Raw genomic sequence first — 18,322 nt, forward strand, 5'->3', positions numbered from 1 at the left:
CCCAGAGTGGCTGGAGGAGCAGTTGGCCCTGCTGTAGTTTAAATTTAGACTGTGAACCACTGACAGGCCATGCTTGGGGATGGTTAAAAGGGTTAGGGGGGGGCGGGAGGAGGCGAAAGTTGTTGGATGGGTTTTTCGGGGCCCAGGGGGGGGGCAGGGTAGCAGAAGCAGATGGAGAGAGATGGTTTGGGGGGCGTGCAGTAGCAGTATATCATCACTGGCCCTCTTTTTCAAAACAAACTTGGCTGATCTGCTTCTGAACACTGGAATTGAACCCCAAACTGTGAAAAAATAGAGAAGAAGGGAAAATACGTAAAGATGTTTCTCCCTCCAGTTTAACATTGTGCAGGTGGAAATGTTACTCACAGGACAAAGAAATGACCAAGAGACCACTTAAGAAAAGAAACCCAAACTTTCACATATGATACATACCGGCATCAGGGCGAGGCTGACCCAGATTGGACCAAGATCTGTTCCTCTATCAAGTCTTCTTCTGGCTAATGTCCGGTCGCAGGAGAGTGGAGCTGATGAGATGCGATTAAGGCTCACTCAGCAATGGGAGATCAGAGACTGCTCTGTGCACATCTTCACAGAGACATGGTTAAACTCCTAACATCCCGGCTCACGCTGTTGCACTGGATGGACTGACCTTGACACAAGACTGATGCACATTCAAAAAATGTCCTGCAGAAACTGAATGATGCCACCAGCAGCAACATGCCCAAGGAACTGGATGGGATCTTCATAGTACAGTAGCTGCTAATTTTAATCAACTCATCCTTCAACTCCAATGATGTATCAGGATCAAGGACAAAAGTAATTTTGTTTTTTTAATCTTGGTTTAAAAAAATGACCAATAAATCTACCTTCTACCTTCTACATATGGTGTCCTCTGGGTGTGCAAGAAATGTAGAGCTGCATGATGTGGTTGGTAACAGAGTTAATATATCGTTTTTCAGTCATTTTCTGTAACTGCTTGTCCTTGTAGGGGTTGTGGGGGGGCTGGAGCCAATCCCAGCTGTCATCAGGCAGAAGGCGAGGTACACCCTGGATAGGTCGCCAGACTATTGCAGGGCCAACACATATAGACAGACAACCATACACACTCACAGTCACACCTAAGAGCAATTTAGAGTCACCAATCAACCTGAGCTGCATGTCTTTGGACTGTGGGAGGAAGCCGGAGACCCCAGAGAGAACCCATGCAGACATGGGGAGAACATAAAAACTCTGCCCAGAAGGGCCCCTGCCTGTGGACTGAACCCTGTTTCAACTGGGTTTTGAACCAGGGACCCTCTTGCTGTGAGGCAACAGTGCTAACCATGATGCCACTGTGCTACCCTATATTGTTTTGCATTTTCTTTCTTTTTTCTTTTTTTATATTTGTTTTCAAATTAGTTTAGTTTCCAGAGTGTGTTTATTCCTATCAATTTAGTTTTTATTATTATAAAATGTTCAGTTTTAGTTTAGGTTTTATTAGTTTTTAATCAGTTTTATTTTGTTATTTTTTCTAATATGCTATGGGGGGTCTTTGTCATGGATAACATTTAAAAAGTTCAGAATAGGTTTTCCAATGCAAACACTTTGTGAATGCTGTTGACTCACATCTTATAAACATCCCATGTTTAAACACATGAACCAATGCCTCCTCATGCTTGCTGTGTTGACAAGCATGACCAGTTTGACAAAACCAAAACTCAAGACATTTCATGTATATTTTTATTTTAATTAGTTTTGCAAGTACACAATGTTGTGTAAGTTTTATTTTCTAAAGTCTGCTTTTTATCCTTATTTCAATTAACTGAAATGTTTTTTTCCGCACCTTTTTTTAAGTTTTCGTTAACTATGACACTTTAATTAAAGCGATGAAGAAATGCAAATAAAGCGAGGTGAAACACTAGTCAAGAGTAAATCTGTGATTAGCTTTAGATTTCACACTCATTGATTAGCTGTTTACACACAGTGACCAACAATGTTGGATTGCATACCTTTAAGCTATCATCCAGCCCTAAAGATTAGGGATTAGTTTGGATAGTGCTTCATGTGATTTTAGGAATAAAATACTTATGTAGGATACAACATCTTACGACTTTAAAAACTGGCAGCATAATGTTCCATATAAAAGAGATGAAACTGCTGAAAGACTTCCCCCATGCTGAACACCACACCAAACATGAGGATTCATTTGATAATAAAAGTGTTTCAGTAGAGTTCATGAGTAAAGTGTAAACCAAGAGTGCACGTATTGTGTACTCTGTCGCCCCCTATTGTTAAACAACAATAACTGACTTCTGCAACAACTAAACAAACATTCTGAAACATCTGAATGAATGAATTGAAAAAATTGTATTTTATATATTTTAAGAATAGGGTTTTTTTTATTTCACATCAAGCCGAATGAATACACAAGCAGTGAAAAACTCCAGTTAGGCTGGAGATAAAAAAAAAAAGACTAATTCCTGTGATATGAGACAATACCTAAAAATCAATCAAAAACACTTCAATTATATAAAAAAAAAACCATGATTGACAATAAACATAATTTTACATTGTGCATGAGGTAATGTGTTCAGTAGAAGGATGCAAGGGAGAATTTACTGACACATGATGATGCACATGAGGGCCCTCCAAAGCCACGAGGCATCCTGATTCTGCCACACTTAAACGAATTATCAGCAGCTTTACTGATTAGGTTAGATTTTAGGACATTCTCCAGTGGCAGAGATTTGATTAAGCTCTGTTTAATGCCCCGTTCTCCAATTTCTCTCTTTGCATGGGAAAGTATGTTCAAACTCTTCAGCAAAATACAGGACAAAATACGTGGCCGTAATCTTTTTTCAATCAGGTTCGATTAATAAATTCAAAATAAACAATGTGGTGAACAATATAGCAGCTTAAATGCCTTTATAGAACTCACCATTTGTTATGTTTAACATGCTCTAAATTTCTTGCATTTAAGAGCCACAATATGCACTGTAATTTGCTGCAACACATTCACCCACACAAGGAGAGAAAATAGAAAAAGGCACACATTGGGGTTATCTTAAAGGTAGCAAACATAGAAGCTTTTCAGATGTTGCATTTAACTATTGAGTAAGACAGTTAAGTATCATTCTCAGGTTGTCAAATACAGATGCAATGAGCTGGTGGTTCAGTCTGACCATTAATCCAAAGAGTTTGTATTTGACGGAAAAGAGACTCAACAATTTCCTTTTTTCAGAGTTACATAAAGACACTTTAAAATAACACAGCCCAAAATTTGCAATCATTTAGTGCAAAATACTCCAAACATGCCCAGGTTACTATGCACAGCAATGGTGGACAAATAAATAATAATTCTAACAATAATTTTACCATAAATAAATTACTATTAATGCAAAACTGAAATGTAAAATGCTTGACAACAGCAGAGGCAGAGTATGCTTTCTACCCAAATAACTAAATTTTGCCCATTCACATACATAAAGCTTACCTATTCTGAGGTTACTGCATAAACTATGCTACAAGAAAAACAGCTTAATATTATACCAAATGAGCACAGAGCTAACAAGATACAAGATCACAAGGAAGCTTAAAAGCTATTCACAGTCTGGCTTAACAGAGAAAAAAAGGATTCTTAGTTTATCAAGACATTCAAAATTTGTTGCATTGCAAATTGCTGAAATGACTGAGATGATTTCTAGCCTTTAATGGTCCGCAAACATGCAGTTTTTTCACAACTGCAACTTAGCCTAAAGTTTTACATAATAATAAATAAAAACACCTGCTTGTTGGGTCAGTGTGCTTAAAATTTTCCTAGTGACGAAATGCTTATTCAGAGGGAGCAGCAGTGCACAGCAATGACAAAGAGGTTAATAAGAGTGCAGCTGGTGAAAAGTGTAAAAGCGCTGAGCCCACGTGAGTTACCTAAACCTGCTTTGAGGTCAGCTGTAGGGTTTAACTAAGCATCTTGTGGCGGTCAAAAACTGTCTTGCGCTGTTCCTGCACCTGCTTTTTCCAGCGCTGCTGTGCTCCCTCAACCCGCTCCAGCACCGTGTTTCCTCTGGCCTGGGCGCTGTCCACCGGTGGACGCATCTCCTGAACATACACACACAAAGGAAAAAATTAAACGGAGTGTCAATTTGCACCCAGATGAGAATAATTACACTGCAGCTATTGGTCTATTTGCACCCATCCCTACAAAGAGTTATTCAAATCCCACCGCAAGCTTTGATTGACTTGTACTCGTCATGCCGACACATGGAGGTCGGAGGCAGTTAGGATTATGGCAATAAGGTCATGATTAGAGATAAAACTAGCCAATATCAGGTATTCTCTGAAATTAAAGTGGCAAATTAAAGAAAGCATGGTGCAAGAAAGTCAGGTGAAGTGGTAAAAAGAACTGACATTTTTTTTATTCTGGTATTATGATTATGAAATCTTTTGATTTAGGTTTTAGTATAGTTTTTATGATACTCACTTATATTACTGTTTCATAGAAGATTATTTATGCTAATAATGCTTTTAGTATAATTATGATGCACTTTAAAGCACTTTAATAATGCACTTCATACTGTGCACTTTATATTGTAAATCATAGGGGCAAGACCCAAGAATTTTGCTCATTTTATATTTTTTAATATTTTTATAATATTCAATAAAGTAAATCTGAATCAGAAGACTGGGGTTAGAATCCTGTGTGATTTAATGCTGACTTTTGATTTTTTTTTTTTACTTACTTAACTCAATATTTTCAGTTTAGAGGATGTATAAAGCTGCTAAATGCACACTGTGTACAAAAACAGAATGACCGAATGGGCCTGTTTTTGTTAATGTCATATTTAGATATTCCCAGTAAACCCAGGAGAATATACATCCAGGTTGTTTTAATAGCCAAATCAGTTAGTTACATACCAGTTACAAATACCGTTGTTGGCTATGGACACCTGGTGCTAATAACTTCTGCCTAAATTAAATCCGAGGACTTCACATTCAGCTGAAATGAAATAAAGGCATGTCCTGTACGTGTCTGATCACGGGTTATTAGGCTGCACGGTTACCTCAGAGTCCTCCTCGTTGTGCAGCGGCTGAGTGTAGGCATCATGTTTGCGAATGAGAGGATCAACCAGCAGCAGAAACAGCATGTAGAGCAGCAGTGCACCCACAACAGACAGGTAAATGATGATGGTTACCTGGGACAGACAGCGTGAAAAACATTTAGAAATACTTACATAATTTGAAGGGACCACACTGGCATCAACCCCTGATAACACTGCTTACTGCTCATCATCAGTACACAATACCATCCTGAAAATGTTGATAGAAAGTTGGCTTCCTAAATAGAAGAAGCTCTCTGTAAACAAAGACACTATTACACACTTGCAGAGGTTTCTTTTAGTTTCTTATGTGATTTTATTATTACTATTGTTATTGTTTAATACACACTTAAACTGCATTGTTGGAGGGAGACTGTGACCCAAGTTTTCAATGGCAGCGACTGCTCTTGTAACTGTTATTTATTTGACAGAAAAGAGCTCCGAACCTCTGAACAATTTATTTTTCTTTAGATTAAGCAGACAAACTTAAAGGCTTTATAATATCATAAATGACTCATATTATGTGGCACACCATAATCTTTATTATTTATATTTTGTTTGATTTGGACTCTTTACATTTGCACTCCTTCCTTCTTTGTACTGCACAACAATTTCCTGTGGGGTTAATAAAGCACAACATCATCTTATCACACCGCCCCTGTATGTTTTTGGTTCATGAGGTTCAAGATTAAAGACTGAAAGACGTGCTTTGCCACAAGACAGAGTAAAACCAAAAGAAAGCTGGTGATACCTTGATGGTGTTGCTACTTCGTTCCTCGTACTTGCACTCACACAAAAGGCAATACGCCTCCACGTCATGGCCAGGCACCGGCATAGGCTCCACTACATGGAGGCAGTTACTGTTAAACACATCAAAGTGTCAAGATGGATGAGCAATTCTTAATCATATTTCTCTTCAGGGCAAAAACAAGAAGGGTGTGTTATGACTGAAAGTCTTAATCAAAGGTTTCTCCTACCAATCCTTCTGGGACACATTCCTGTTATATATGTGGCCAGTGATGTTTCTGTATGGTGGGCAGATGCACTTGCAGCGAACATCCTCAAAGTTCTGTAATTGTCAAGAAAAACTGAGTTATAGTGGGAACAAACTTAGCCAACTGCTTACTTTAACATTGCAGTTCACTTTTCTGTTTCCCTCATAGTGTTTCTCTTTCTGTCCCTTATTAACAAAGCGGAGTTGTACAAAGTTTGCTGTGTAAACAAGGTTCCAGTTTTTCCAGCTCGAGAGGTACAAAAATCCTGAGGTGACACTGTTTTATATCAGAGACATTAGACTAAAGGAGCACCTGACAAAGCCAAATACACATCCTTGAACAGTAATTAGTCAGGGAAAAACTTCACTGTAAACGCAGGAAACTCAGAGAAACGCTGATGCATTTGTTTTGGCCTTGCCTGCAAAGAAAACTGTCACTGCTGAGAATATAGACCCTCTTTTAATAAACTACAGAAAAAAATATTGTTTGGATACACTGAAAATTTTTTCTTTTAGTTTATTCATGTAGAGAAAAATGCATTTATTTAGACCAAATGTTATATTAATAAAAAAAAGATTCCAACAAGAAGCTTTCTAAGACAATTATCAACATCAAATAATGTAATTGGCACATTATAATTTTATTTTATTTCATGTTAATGTTTAATCATACTTGGCACCTTGTTTTTTTTAATATCTAACATTTGAATATTTTCATATTTGTAATTTTGTTTTTACTATTGTATCGTTCTTTCACTGCTTATACTGTACCTCATAGCTGCTGTAACATTGTGAATTGTGGAACAAATAAAAAATTATCTCATCTAAACTATGTAAACATAGTTTAGATAAGATAATTTTTTATTTTTTATGATCATGATTACCTCTTTGAAATTATGTTACAGAATTGTTATCAAATCCAAGCAATTTTTCAGGTCATTTCCTGTTCTTTTTGTGTAATTTCCAGGAAATCTTGTAAAAAAAAATAAATAAATCTCTTGTCAAATTTGTGTTAGATATTCTTAAATCTAACACTGCCTTCTTTCCATGTTTTTGAAAGAAATCAGGCCGATTTGCTTCGTAGCAAAGGGCTAAAAACAATACACACTGACAAGAGTTATATTCCACTCATTCAATATTTACATTACAGATTAACTAAAAAGGTATTTTTTTCATCCTGTTTGATATATGAATATAGTTTAAGAAAAATAAGTCAAGTGACTAACCAAAAATAACATCGTCTCTCCTGTCAAAGAGGAAATAGGTCAGTTTATAAATGTCACGACTGAGAGTTTCTGCAGGTAACGTTATTGATCATGTGTGGAGCTGCATGCCTCACCTTCGCCTGCACGAAAACAACAGCATCCAGCAGAAACAAGGTCAACACTGCGGATACAACAAAGGTCCAGGATCCCTCCCTGCCAGACGACATTTTGACACACGCCACAGGATTTTGAGTGCGGCTGCTGCAGAGTCACCAGCAGCTCTCTGTCAAAACACATGCAGCAGTTAGCAGGCAGCTACCAGCGATAATAAAGGGCTTCACGGCCGCTAAAAACAATCACATTATGCAACAAAACTACTGTTACAGTTCACTTACGTGCTGATAGTAGCTGGAGTGTTTGTTTCTTCTGTGCATTCAGGATGTAACTGACTGTATTTGGAAGACAGATCGACCAAATTAATTTTAGGCTTTGATTCCGGGTTGTCGTCACATGACACGCAAAAACAAGATAAGAGATGTAGTGACGCTGCCACCTGCTGGACACAAAGACAAAAATACACATGTACGCCTTCTCTACATGTACTTTTCACTAAGTTACTCCACTGCCCTTAAAAGATCAACATTTCACTTTTTACTCCTAGTTGTGTCACAACTATAGGTACAAGTTTTTCAGTTTATGAACTAGATTTCCTTTATTTGTCATCTTCAATATGCACTTAAATAAACATAAATAAAAATGAAATTATGTTTCCCCTTAAACAATAAATACAGCACAAGTCAGGGCAAGTCAATAATAAACAGCAGAGTAAAAATAAGTAAACAGAAGTCATAAATAAGGAGATAAAGGTAATAAGAGAGTTAATCATTCTTATTAACTCTACAAATCAACCTAGATAAGTTTAATAATGTTAGTTTAATTTAACTTGCAGCTATGACACTATGACACAACTGTAGTGTTACTTTGTGAGTCCTCTATGCAGAGCAGACTGTATGCTTATATTTTACACATTTTTTTTTCATTTACAGCATGACTCTTCAGAGAAGAAAATTATTATTAAAATTAAAATGATTATTATTACTATTATTATTACTATTATTATTAGATTAATCAGAATTTAAAAGTTTGGAAGACAACAGTGGCAATGGTGGCAACATTCAGTTTGTCAGGAAAGACACACACCAGGACACTGAAAGCAGGCATTTAAATGTAAACAAATAATCAAAGATTGAAATATAACTCACTAGCTTGTTTTAGCTCATTAACAAATTAATCCCCATGGGCTGTTCCATTGTGGTACAATGTTGCCTGAGGGTAACGATCAGACAAACAAACTTATGAAAAGAGTTCATCTTTATAATTTAATGTTTCCATGAGTGTGGAATAAAATTTTATTTAACAAATTTAACCATTACTCTCTCTCTCTCTCTTTTATAACAGAGGCATATCAGGTGGGTGAATAGTGAAACTAACTCAGAACCCAGCATGAGTAGGCATTGATGAGGAGTGACTAGTTACACTTAATTAAATTACAAAATAAATGTAATTGTAATCTGTTACAAATACTGAGGAAAACTATTAAATTACAGTTACTTATCTAAATGTTGGTGATTACATAGGGGTTACATCCAAATCTATAGTTTTTAGTAAAAAAGTTATATGTAGAATATAACATTCATTTTGTTGCTTTGCATCTTTCCGCCATGCAGGAATGCCTTTTTTTGGAATAGCATATTTAAGGATATTTTTCAGCTGTACTTCCCTGTTTATGAACTTTTTTTTTTTTTAGAAAAGTAATCAAATGTAATAACATACATTACTTTGATGAAGTGCTTTTATAGTTTTTATATATATAATAGTTTGTTTACATTTTCAACAGGGTAACTAGTAATTTGTAGCCTTTCACATTATGTAAGTACACTATTAGCAGGCCTCTAGAAAGTTTGTGATAAAAAAGTGATTTTTTCTGCAATTATAATATTAATCAGCATTAGAAGTATGCAAAAAACATCAGCTATTAAAAACTTTGATGGACAGACTATTTCATGTTCCCAGACAACATAACATCTGTGGAAATGTTTCAAAATGTAGACCAAGTTATTATTTAATATTTCTTCCTCCCTGTATTAAATCTTTCAATCAGTTTGAGAGGGATGGCAGGTTCTAATCCTGTTTTCATATTTAATACTGCAGCTACCCTTTTCCTGCACCATATTGATTGTGCCAAAAGTTTCTAAAGTTATATGATGCTACTTCTGTGTTGCAACAGACTGTGATAGCTCTTGCTGGATACAAATTTGCCTTAATTCTGTGAATAAAACATGATTTTATGAAGTATGTCTGTCTTTTCTTTTGGACTACAGCAATACAGTAATCCTATGTGAAGAGGCCAAAGTAACGTTGTTGTTTTTCTCTCTTTTACACACAGAAACACACCCCAGGGGATTCTTTTATTTTAGTATTTTGGGTAACAAACTTTCATATTATGTTTTGTATAATTATCAGTCACATGTATTAAAACACAACATTAATATTCTGTATGTTTAAAAAAGATAAAAATAAAAACAACCCAGTACCAGGGAATTGTGACTCATCAGAATATTTTCCCATATCTTTCAGTCAACACTGTTTTTTATGTCAAATCCTTTCTTCCTGGTGGAATTTGAAATGTAAGCCCCAGCTTCTTGACCCAATCAATACCCCTATTTCCTGGTAATCCCACTTTCTCATCTCTCTGTATAGTAAGATACTCATACCTTTAATAAGTCATAGAAATCAATGGCTCACAAATTCAACCTGAACCACTTGAGCATGTGGTCACAGAGATCAATTGAGACCACAGTTATTTCTCTAATGAGCAATAATATCAGTGTGAACAGCACAACCTCATCCTCTGTGTGACCTCAATCATGCATGTGACCTTTGATTCAACCATTTAAAACAACCGCAATACTGCCAGCAACTTATTTACTGCATACTGAAATACCGGGGGGGGGGGGGGGGGGGTCAAGTTTTCAAAGAGTGTAAACAGATTTACTTCTACATGATGTTTGTAGGTGTAAAAAACTGTTATTGATTTGTAAATTGGGTTATATGTATGGGTAGACAGGGGCATAAATGAGTGAGTGTGAATGATAGGAGACAATGAAAGAAGCTACTCACGTAAAACAAAAATACTGGCAATCTTTGACCAGAGTATTTCCAAAATTTATACCAGAAAACAAGGTTTGACTTGGTGTAAACCATGAGAGAAACAATACTGGCATGTTCAGGGAGCTCTTTTTTTTTTTTTAGCAGTTTTCTGTAAAAGGAACAAATGGTCTATTCATGCTAAGCTGAGGTGAAGGATTTCACTGTCACATCTATATTGAGGAACAGGTTCTGGCACATTAAGGAACTCTGTAATTTATGAGAGGAGTGGGGGTGGTGCAAAACAAGAGGGGCACTTCAGATAATATTTTAGGCACTGGAGAGGTAGTTAAGCTTTTGATTTGGCTCAGGGAAGGGGCATTCAAACTTTAAATGACTGTATTTTGTCTTATTTAAAATACCCTCAGAATAATAAAAAAAAGTCTCCAAAAGCATCACACCATTTATCAGATCCATGGAGGGTCCTATATATATATATATACATACATACATACATACATTCATACATACAAACATACATACACTGATAAATAAAGTACAGTCCCTAAAAAACATGAATACGAGAAGCATTTTTGCATCATATTAGAGTTATCAGTTATTTAGAAAAAAAACCCAAAACCTTAACAAGCACATTATTTGTGCACAATGCTAAAAAATAAATGCCTTACAAATATAATGGTTGCTGTTCTTTCATTTATTCATTGATGCATCCATTCATTAATCGGTGTGATAATTACTGTCATTTTGCAGCCATAAAGCATGTTTTATCATAAACCCTTTCTTGAGCTCTCATCACTTTATGACTTATGTGAGCCCTCTCCTTGTATTTCCTTCTTTCAGTCCTGTCATTGTAAGCCACTTAGTTCTCTGTCTTCTCTGATGCATGGCTGCCCTTTACACCCTTAGGCCAATTACAGCATAAATGACAGTGGCCAGAGCTCAGTGCCAGGTCTCATTATCGGTTCAGAGCTCTCGTAAAGAAGAAAAAGGTGATTCATTTCCTTTTCAGGTGCGCACAACAAATATTATTCATTTGAGAAAAGAAATCTAGCAACCTTATGTAAAACAGTGTATTAGCGCAAAACACAACTGTAATGCAGACAGATACAAATGTTTTGACAAAGTCTGTGTGCAGTGGGCTGCACACACAACCTGACTATAAAACAGCAAAGTAAAAAAATGATCCATAATGGAAACACTGCAGAGAAATCCAGCTTATAAACAAGCTCAGAGGATGTCAAGTTCTCTTATTTGTCAAGGTACCTGAAGTTATTGACTGAATCACATTATTCAAAGCATTAATTTTCATGGGACTGCAAACAGCGGGCAGTTTGCCCACTAGGAGATGCTGTAAGGCCCAAGGCAAAGCACACTGAATTCAGACCGGTAGACTTTAGTTAAAGCTGACTTTGGAGTGGTCTGTAGGGATGAAGATAAGATGTAGGAGGACATGTAATGTAAAACAAGATTGAATACGTTGTGAAATCCAAAGGGAAAGCTATAAAAAAAAAAGCACATAAGAACAAAATCGTTTAAATTATTAGCTAAAGTGCATTAATGGCAGGACTGCAACATTTCAGAATACAAAGAGTCTGAACAGCTTTTAGTGTGAATGATTGTGGATACAGAGTGTAGCTAAAATAGTATGCTGTTTTTAGCTTCCAAATAAAGTAATACATGTCCTACTGAAAGTAGATACTCACGTCTGTCCTTATTCTCTCCTAAACCTTTCAGCATTGTTCTTTTTGACCTTTATCACATCATCTGCAGTGTCTTTTTGCCCTCCACCCTTCCTCTGTATCATGCTTTGTAGAGAACACTGTTTGAATAACAAGACTATCTCCGCTAAGCGTTAACTCTCCTCTCCTCTCCTCTACTCTCCTCTCCTCTCGGCTGAGGTGATGCATTGTGGGCAGCAGGACTATTCTAATAGACACACATGGTAATTACAGTAGTGGGAGGCAGCAGACAGTGGTGGTCCAGGGACAGCACAAAACTATAAATCACAACTCCTGGTTCCGCCTTCCTGAGCGTAGCCGATCACGCTCAACCAAAAAGCAATTCTGCCAACATGTGTTTGCACATTTGTCTTCATCAGCGGCTGGCTTGTTTTGGACCCCTGCGACTGAATTTTCCTTCCCGTGGTAATCAAACACGGACTACCTCTCAAGTGTCTGAGTCAAAGTCCACTATATTAGGCTCAACAATTAGCCACACTTGAGATGTAGCGAGCATAATTATTCTACATGAGCAAAAAGCACGAGTGGGTGATGAGGGTATTTTGTATTTACTTTGAACAGTATGGCAAAGTAAAAAAAAAAACAAAAACACAAAATACATAAAAAAAAAAAAACCTGTATAACCTTCACTTTTTTTTTTTTAAAGTAGCATGACATGCATCCGGGGAAGAGTCTAAATCAAAGAGGTGGCAATAGCAAAGGTGTTAGAGAAGTAGGCAGTGACAGTGATTCAGTGTACAGTGTGTGTTCTCTCTTGCTTTATCCGTACGGACAGCTGCCTGTCAGCCAGCTGAGCCCATGCAGGGAGGAGGTGTCTGCTGAGGAGCTGGTGTCAGCAAGGTGAGAGCAGAGCCCAGCTATGCTGAGCTGAGCTGAGCTGAGCTGAGCTGAAATGGATGCAGAGGAGAGAGCGTCTCCTGCCTCTGAGGGACACAGATTTTCAGCAAGGAAACAGACTGCTGGAGCAGGAGACTCAGCCAGACAGAACATGAAAGCCAAGAGCGGCCATGACACATGATGGACACAAACGCAGGGAAAGAAGCTGCCTCCTCCCCTTCCCCCCCTGCTCGCTATTTCTCTTCCTCAGCAGCGCGGTGCCGAAACAAGACCCCTGAAGAAGAGGGGAAAAGGCAAAGGAGAGATGATGCCTGAATTGCTGTGGCTCCCAGTTGAACCCTCGCCCCCTGTAATGTGTGGTCTTTGATGTTGCTCGAGATGTTTAGAGAGATGCAAGGAAGCTTCAAAGAGAGCTATAGGCCAATCACAGAATTGTGGCATGTTGGTATGGAGGAAAAAAAACAGCAAGCTGCCAGAAATCCACATGCATTCTTCAAGAGAGACCAGGGGTCAGGGAAGAAGACAGCTGAAAACAATAGCGAGAAATGAAAGGTGACATGAATTGAAAGGTAGATAAATAGCTGCCGGGGAGGAAGGAAGTTTGTTGTTGGGTATAAAAGGATGCGATGTAGGCTTTGGTCTCGGAAAAGCTGCCAGTCGGTTTAACAAGGCTTGGCAGGCCAGTCAATAGGCTGTCAGCCATTAATGCCCACATTCTGGTGACACCAGTGCTGAGACTGATTTATACATCCAGTGATGCATAGAATCCTTTAGGATAAAAATGCTGCACACCTGGCTGATCAAGACAGCAAACAAAACAAAACAGAAACATGTTTCTTAAGTATGAATCACCAGCAGAGAGCCATATAGAAATCATATGTGACACTTCTTTCTGTGTCAGCTGCCTCAAAGAATAAGGGGATACAAGCTAAGCGGTCAAATGTCGCACATATTCAGGGATTTATCTGACAAAACGATGACAGATCCGAAAACGCTGTCAAATCTAATCCTTCCAACTGGGACCTCACCCAATAGTTTTCCCTGTCTGTGGAGGGGGAAGGCGTCGGTATGTGCTGCATAAGGGGCCTTCCCTTAATGAAATGGTGATGAGTTGCAGTGAGGTAGTCGATGCCTCCCCCTTACTCTATCAGTGATTCCCTTGTTGTGGCAGTTTGTGATCCACCTGGCCCAGCTGCAGGCCACATCTGCAGGCATGATGGGTTTCGTCTGCAGGGGCCGCCTCCTCCAAATGCCACTGTGACTCACCTTCCTCTCTTTCGGCATTTACTACAATCTGACCTGGCAGCTCAGTGGTGTGCCACAACGGACTAGCCCCGGGCACTCTCACAAACACAAACCTAAAGAACAGAATACTTAAGACGAAGATGCTATAGAGTACACACAGCATGACTCAATAACAGATAACCTTCTTCTTCTTCAAGGGAAATATTGGGGCTTTTTCTCTCTCTGCAGCTTGCAGTGAATCAGATGTAAACAGGGGGATCTGAGACCAAACTTGTCATCTCACAGTTTCAGAAATCAATACAGCCCCACGTTCTCCCTCTAATCTTGGCACACGTGTGGAGTGAGCTTGAGCTGACTGGGCAGGGAAGCAGAAAAAGAAGTAAAGAGGCAGGCAGAGAGAAAAGAGAGTAAAAAATGGGAGGACAGAGTATAAGTGGAAGTCTGCCAGGTCGAAAATAATCGTTGATCAATTCAGATTGAAAAAGGAGATGCTAAAATTAAGTAGTTTTCTTCTTTTACCCAAATTACATATAAAAATCATTTTAAAAAATCCTCACAGTCCTCTATTTGTCCAGTGTTTTTACTCAAGCAGAGTTAAGGATCTGGTTAAATTACTTTTTTTCTCACTCCACACCAACATTTTCTTTAAAAATAATTTTCAAACTTTTAGTTTTCCAACCAATATGGACTCAAGTGACATCACTTAAGGCAATTTATCAGATTTCACTGAGCACCCTCTGGAGCAACAAAAAGCATTCTACATTTTTTTTTCACCTTATGGAGTAGTACTTCCCAAGACCTGTAAATAGAGGATGTGCTAAATCGGCGGAGTTCACTTTTAATTGACAACTTTTGTGTGCAGTGCAAGGCTACACATGGACACACCTGAAGTGCATTGCAGCGCAGCATAATAGTGCAGTGAAGCTACATTTAAAATTTTACAGTGATTGAAATGCTGCATAGAACTTGCATCTCTTTTGTCGACTTGCTATCAGTAATTCAGTGTATTTTTTCTTTTAACAAATTTAATTAAAATGAATAATAGCCATAGGCACTTTGCACCTAAGTAGAGCAAAACCATCCCACCCTTTTTAACATCTGCTACATCTTGCATTGTTTCTAGAGTTTACTGACTTTATTAAGAGGCTCTCCTTTAAAAAAAAGAGTGAAGAGGCTGTTTAACAGACCTGAGGAAAGGGAATGTGAAAATACAAGGGAAGCAGAGCAAGAGAGGTGGAGGTTTAGAGGGAGAGAGATAGAGAGAAACTGAGAAAGAAAAGGGAAAAGACAGAAAACCAGGAGGAGGTGGGGTTAGAGGGAGACGCTCCACTGCCTGGCTGACAAACAGAGGGTCCCTCCAGAGCCAGGCAGATGAGAAGGAGAGGAGGAGAAAAGGAGAGGGGTGAGAGAAAAGGAGGGGAGTTTGATGTGGGCAGTCAACCCCACCACCCTCCAGCAGCCTCCCCTCTCTTCCTCCACCCCCCAGCAGAAAATCTATGCCTGCTCTCTTAGTATTCCTCCCATCTCTGGTGAAGGCTCTGCGGAGGGGAGAGCAGACAAGTGGACTGCTAGTGAGGCCCTGGCCAGCCGTGTGTGATGCTAGCTGGGAGTTTTTTTCCTTCTTCCTTTTTAGGATGGGGGGTTTGCTCAGGGCTGACAGGACAGACAGAGCGGCCAGCCACTTGAAAACCTCCACTAGGGACCTGATCTGGACACATCCTCCCAGTACACCTCCCTTTCCTTTCCCCTCCCTCATTTTGTAAACCTGTAGATCAATGGGTCTCCTGTGTGGACCACCTATTTTCTGACTGGACCTGAGAGTACCAATGACCAGGGAGGGCACTGTGATGAAAAATAAAACATCAATGCAATTAAGATGTCTTCTTGATGGAAGCTAAAGTATTAATTCTTTGCTCATTACTCTTTGTCAGCGTCAGTATTTCAGCCGATCAACCACAAAATGCATAGCTTACATCAATGCTGGACATTTCAAATCGATTGTCTACCTCAGAGGTTGCCATTGGGTTTTCAAACAATTACAGGGTCAACAGCATTTCAAAGGTCTAAGTTTGAAGAGGTTCCAAGAGTAGCGTGGACTCTAGGTGTAAATGCAGCTAAAACAAAAACGTGCTAATGCAATGCTAATAGAGGAATACGCTGCAAAAAGCTCCCAAAACAAGAGACACTGTTTTCAGGGGTCACTAAAAAGTGATGCACATGGCTGAGACATGTTTTTTGTCATCACCGTGGAAATAGAGACAGGGAAACAGGGAGACAGAGACAGGCTTCAAAAGATGTCACTACCGCAGGATGGCAGTGGCCACTTAAGTGGGGACCATGGTGGAGCTGCGTCTTCCATCTTTATAAAGCCTGTAGTCTACGGACAACATCTGCCTTGCATCAGCACGAGAGCATATTATCATGCTTATGCTCACATTTAGCTTAAAGCTTTGCTGTCTCAAGTCAAGTCAAGTCAAACTTTGTTTGTAGAGCACATTTAAAAACAACCCCAGTTGATCAAAGTGTTGGACAGACACATAAATTGTGACAGAACAATAGAAAACATAACATAACAGAGAACAGATTGGAGCACAAAGCAGGATGAAGTCGATCAAGATAACATGCTTTTGGTCTGAGCAGTTTTTATGTGGACAGCTAAGAGGTTTCAGAGCTCAGGGGCAGCCACTGCAAAGGCTCAGTCACCATGATCTTAATGTCTACTTCTGGGAACATCCAGGAGCATATGATTGGTGAACCTCAGAGCACTAACTGTGGTATAAAGGAATAAGAGTTCTGTGAGGTGATTAGGCACCAGACCATATACAATCTTCAAAACAGGCATCAAAATCTTAAAAATCAATCCTAAAACATACAGGAAGCCAGTGGAGGGACGGTAATACTGGCATTAAGTGGTCTAATATTCTTTCTCCAGTTGACAGCTGTTTCTAAGTACGGTCTCACAGAGCCACTTGCAAGGCTGTAGACTACTTCAGACAAAAAGAAAGGTGACAAATGGTCCACAGCAATGGATTTTCCATCTCATGCAAATCTCAAGCCTCACCCCACTGATATTTTCAGTGATATTTATGAAAACAATGGCTGCCCAGGTTGAAAATCAATCCAAATTTGTTTTAGAAAATGGTTAGCAATATTGTAAACTAAAGCTACAATTTGTTGATTTGTAAAATTATACGATGGAATCCTTAGATCACAGTGGAAAATGAATGTGGTGAAAATAAGTGACAAAAGCCCTGCTCTGCAATTACTGCCTATGTATCCTTTAGCAAGGCACGCAATACCCAAGCTGCTCAGTGGCAAATAGGAAAAGCTGTGTGTGATTAGCGACCTGTATGACAAGTAATGTGAGGTACAGCATATGAACTTCCCTGGATAAATAAAGGTTAAAAAGATAAATAATAATACTAGTCTCCTGCACAGTTGCCCTGTCTGAGTGAGCATTTCATCTTTAGCTGCATGTACAAACAGTTTACCATTGTTCAGAGATAAAAATGACAGCGTTATTGATCACCTGTGTACCTATAATCTCCATTACTACTGCTGCATCATGACTGCTAAACCACAAACACACAAAGCTTTGTTGTCCCTTACATCCTCTTTCAGAGTACCCCGTTACTCTGTCACCTTGAGCCTGGTTCGTCATGCTTGTGTGATCGCTCTAAAGGTCACAGCTTGTAGCTACTGTCATTAGCTGTCACTCTCCCACACTTCCTCCCGCTCCCTGCCTCTCTCCTCCTTCAAGTCGCTCTCTGTCACACGTTTCTTTCTTCTCTGGAACACAGATCAAAGTGCCATCTTTAGTTGGACTTTGAAGGTTAAGAGAAGTGAGAAGCGATCCCAGTGCAGAATAAGCCTGCTATGTGTCTGCGTGCATGTGTGTTATCTGATTTGCAGATGTGCAGCGAGAGGAGACAAGTTGATCAAGGTGGCTCTGCTGGGAGCACAGTATCTTGTAGGTGTTACAGCATATCAGACGGTGTGCCTGTTGCAATTACAGTTGTGTTTGAGACAAAGAGACTACGGCTATCTGAGGATCCACCG

At 39.0% G+C, this 18,322-nt stretch overlaps 1 protein-coding gene across 1 annotated transcript; it reads right to left on the reverse strand.

Annotated features, from left to right (window-relative positions):
- Positions 1-2,356: 2,356 nt before the first annotated feature.
- On the reverse strand, positions 2,357-7,777 carry tmem9 (transmembrane protein 9). Its single transcript, XM_042491735.1, has 6 exons — positions 7,670-7,777; positions 7,409-7,557; positions 6,053-6,144; positions 5,827-5,935; positions 5,040-5,171; positions 2,357-4,077 (listed from the first exon to the last, which is right to left on the reverse strand). The coding sequence occupies exons 2-6, from the start codon at positions 7,499-7,501 to the stop codon at positions 3,937-3,939; spliced, it is 567 nt and encodes a 188-aa protein (XP_042347669.1). The 5' UTR covers positions 7,502-7,557; positions 7,670-7,777; the 3' UTR covers positions 2,357-3,936.
- Positions 7,778-18,322: the final 10,545 nt, after the last annotated feature.

The sequence above is a fragment of the Plectropomus leopardus genome, chromosome 8, assembly GCF_008729295.1.
Source record: "Plectropomus leopardus isolate mb chromosome 8, YSFRI_Pleo_2.0, whole genome shotgun sequence".
Taxonomy (NCBI): Eukaryota; Metazoa; Chordata; class Actinopteri; order Perciformes; family Serranidae; genus Plectropomus; species Plectropomus leopardus.

Bases quoted from the DNA above. Each gene is read 5' to 3' on its own strand.
- tmem9 (XM_042491735.1), bottom strand. From the start codon at position 7,501: ATGTCGTCTGGCAGGGAGGGATCCTGGACCTTTGTTGTATCCGCAGTG. The intron at 5,936-6,052 runs GTAGGAGAAACC...TGTGTTTAACAG, and splicing joins AATGTGTCCCAGAAGGATTG to TAACTGCCTCCATGTAGTGG. The intron at 5,172-5,826 runs GTATCACCAGCT...TGTCTGTCCCAG, and splicing joins GAAGTAGCAACACCATCAAG to GTAACCATCATCATTTACCT.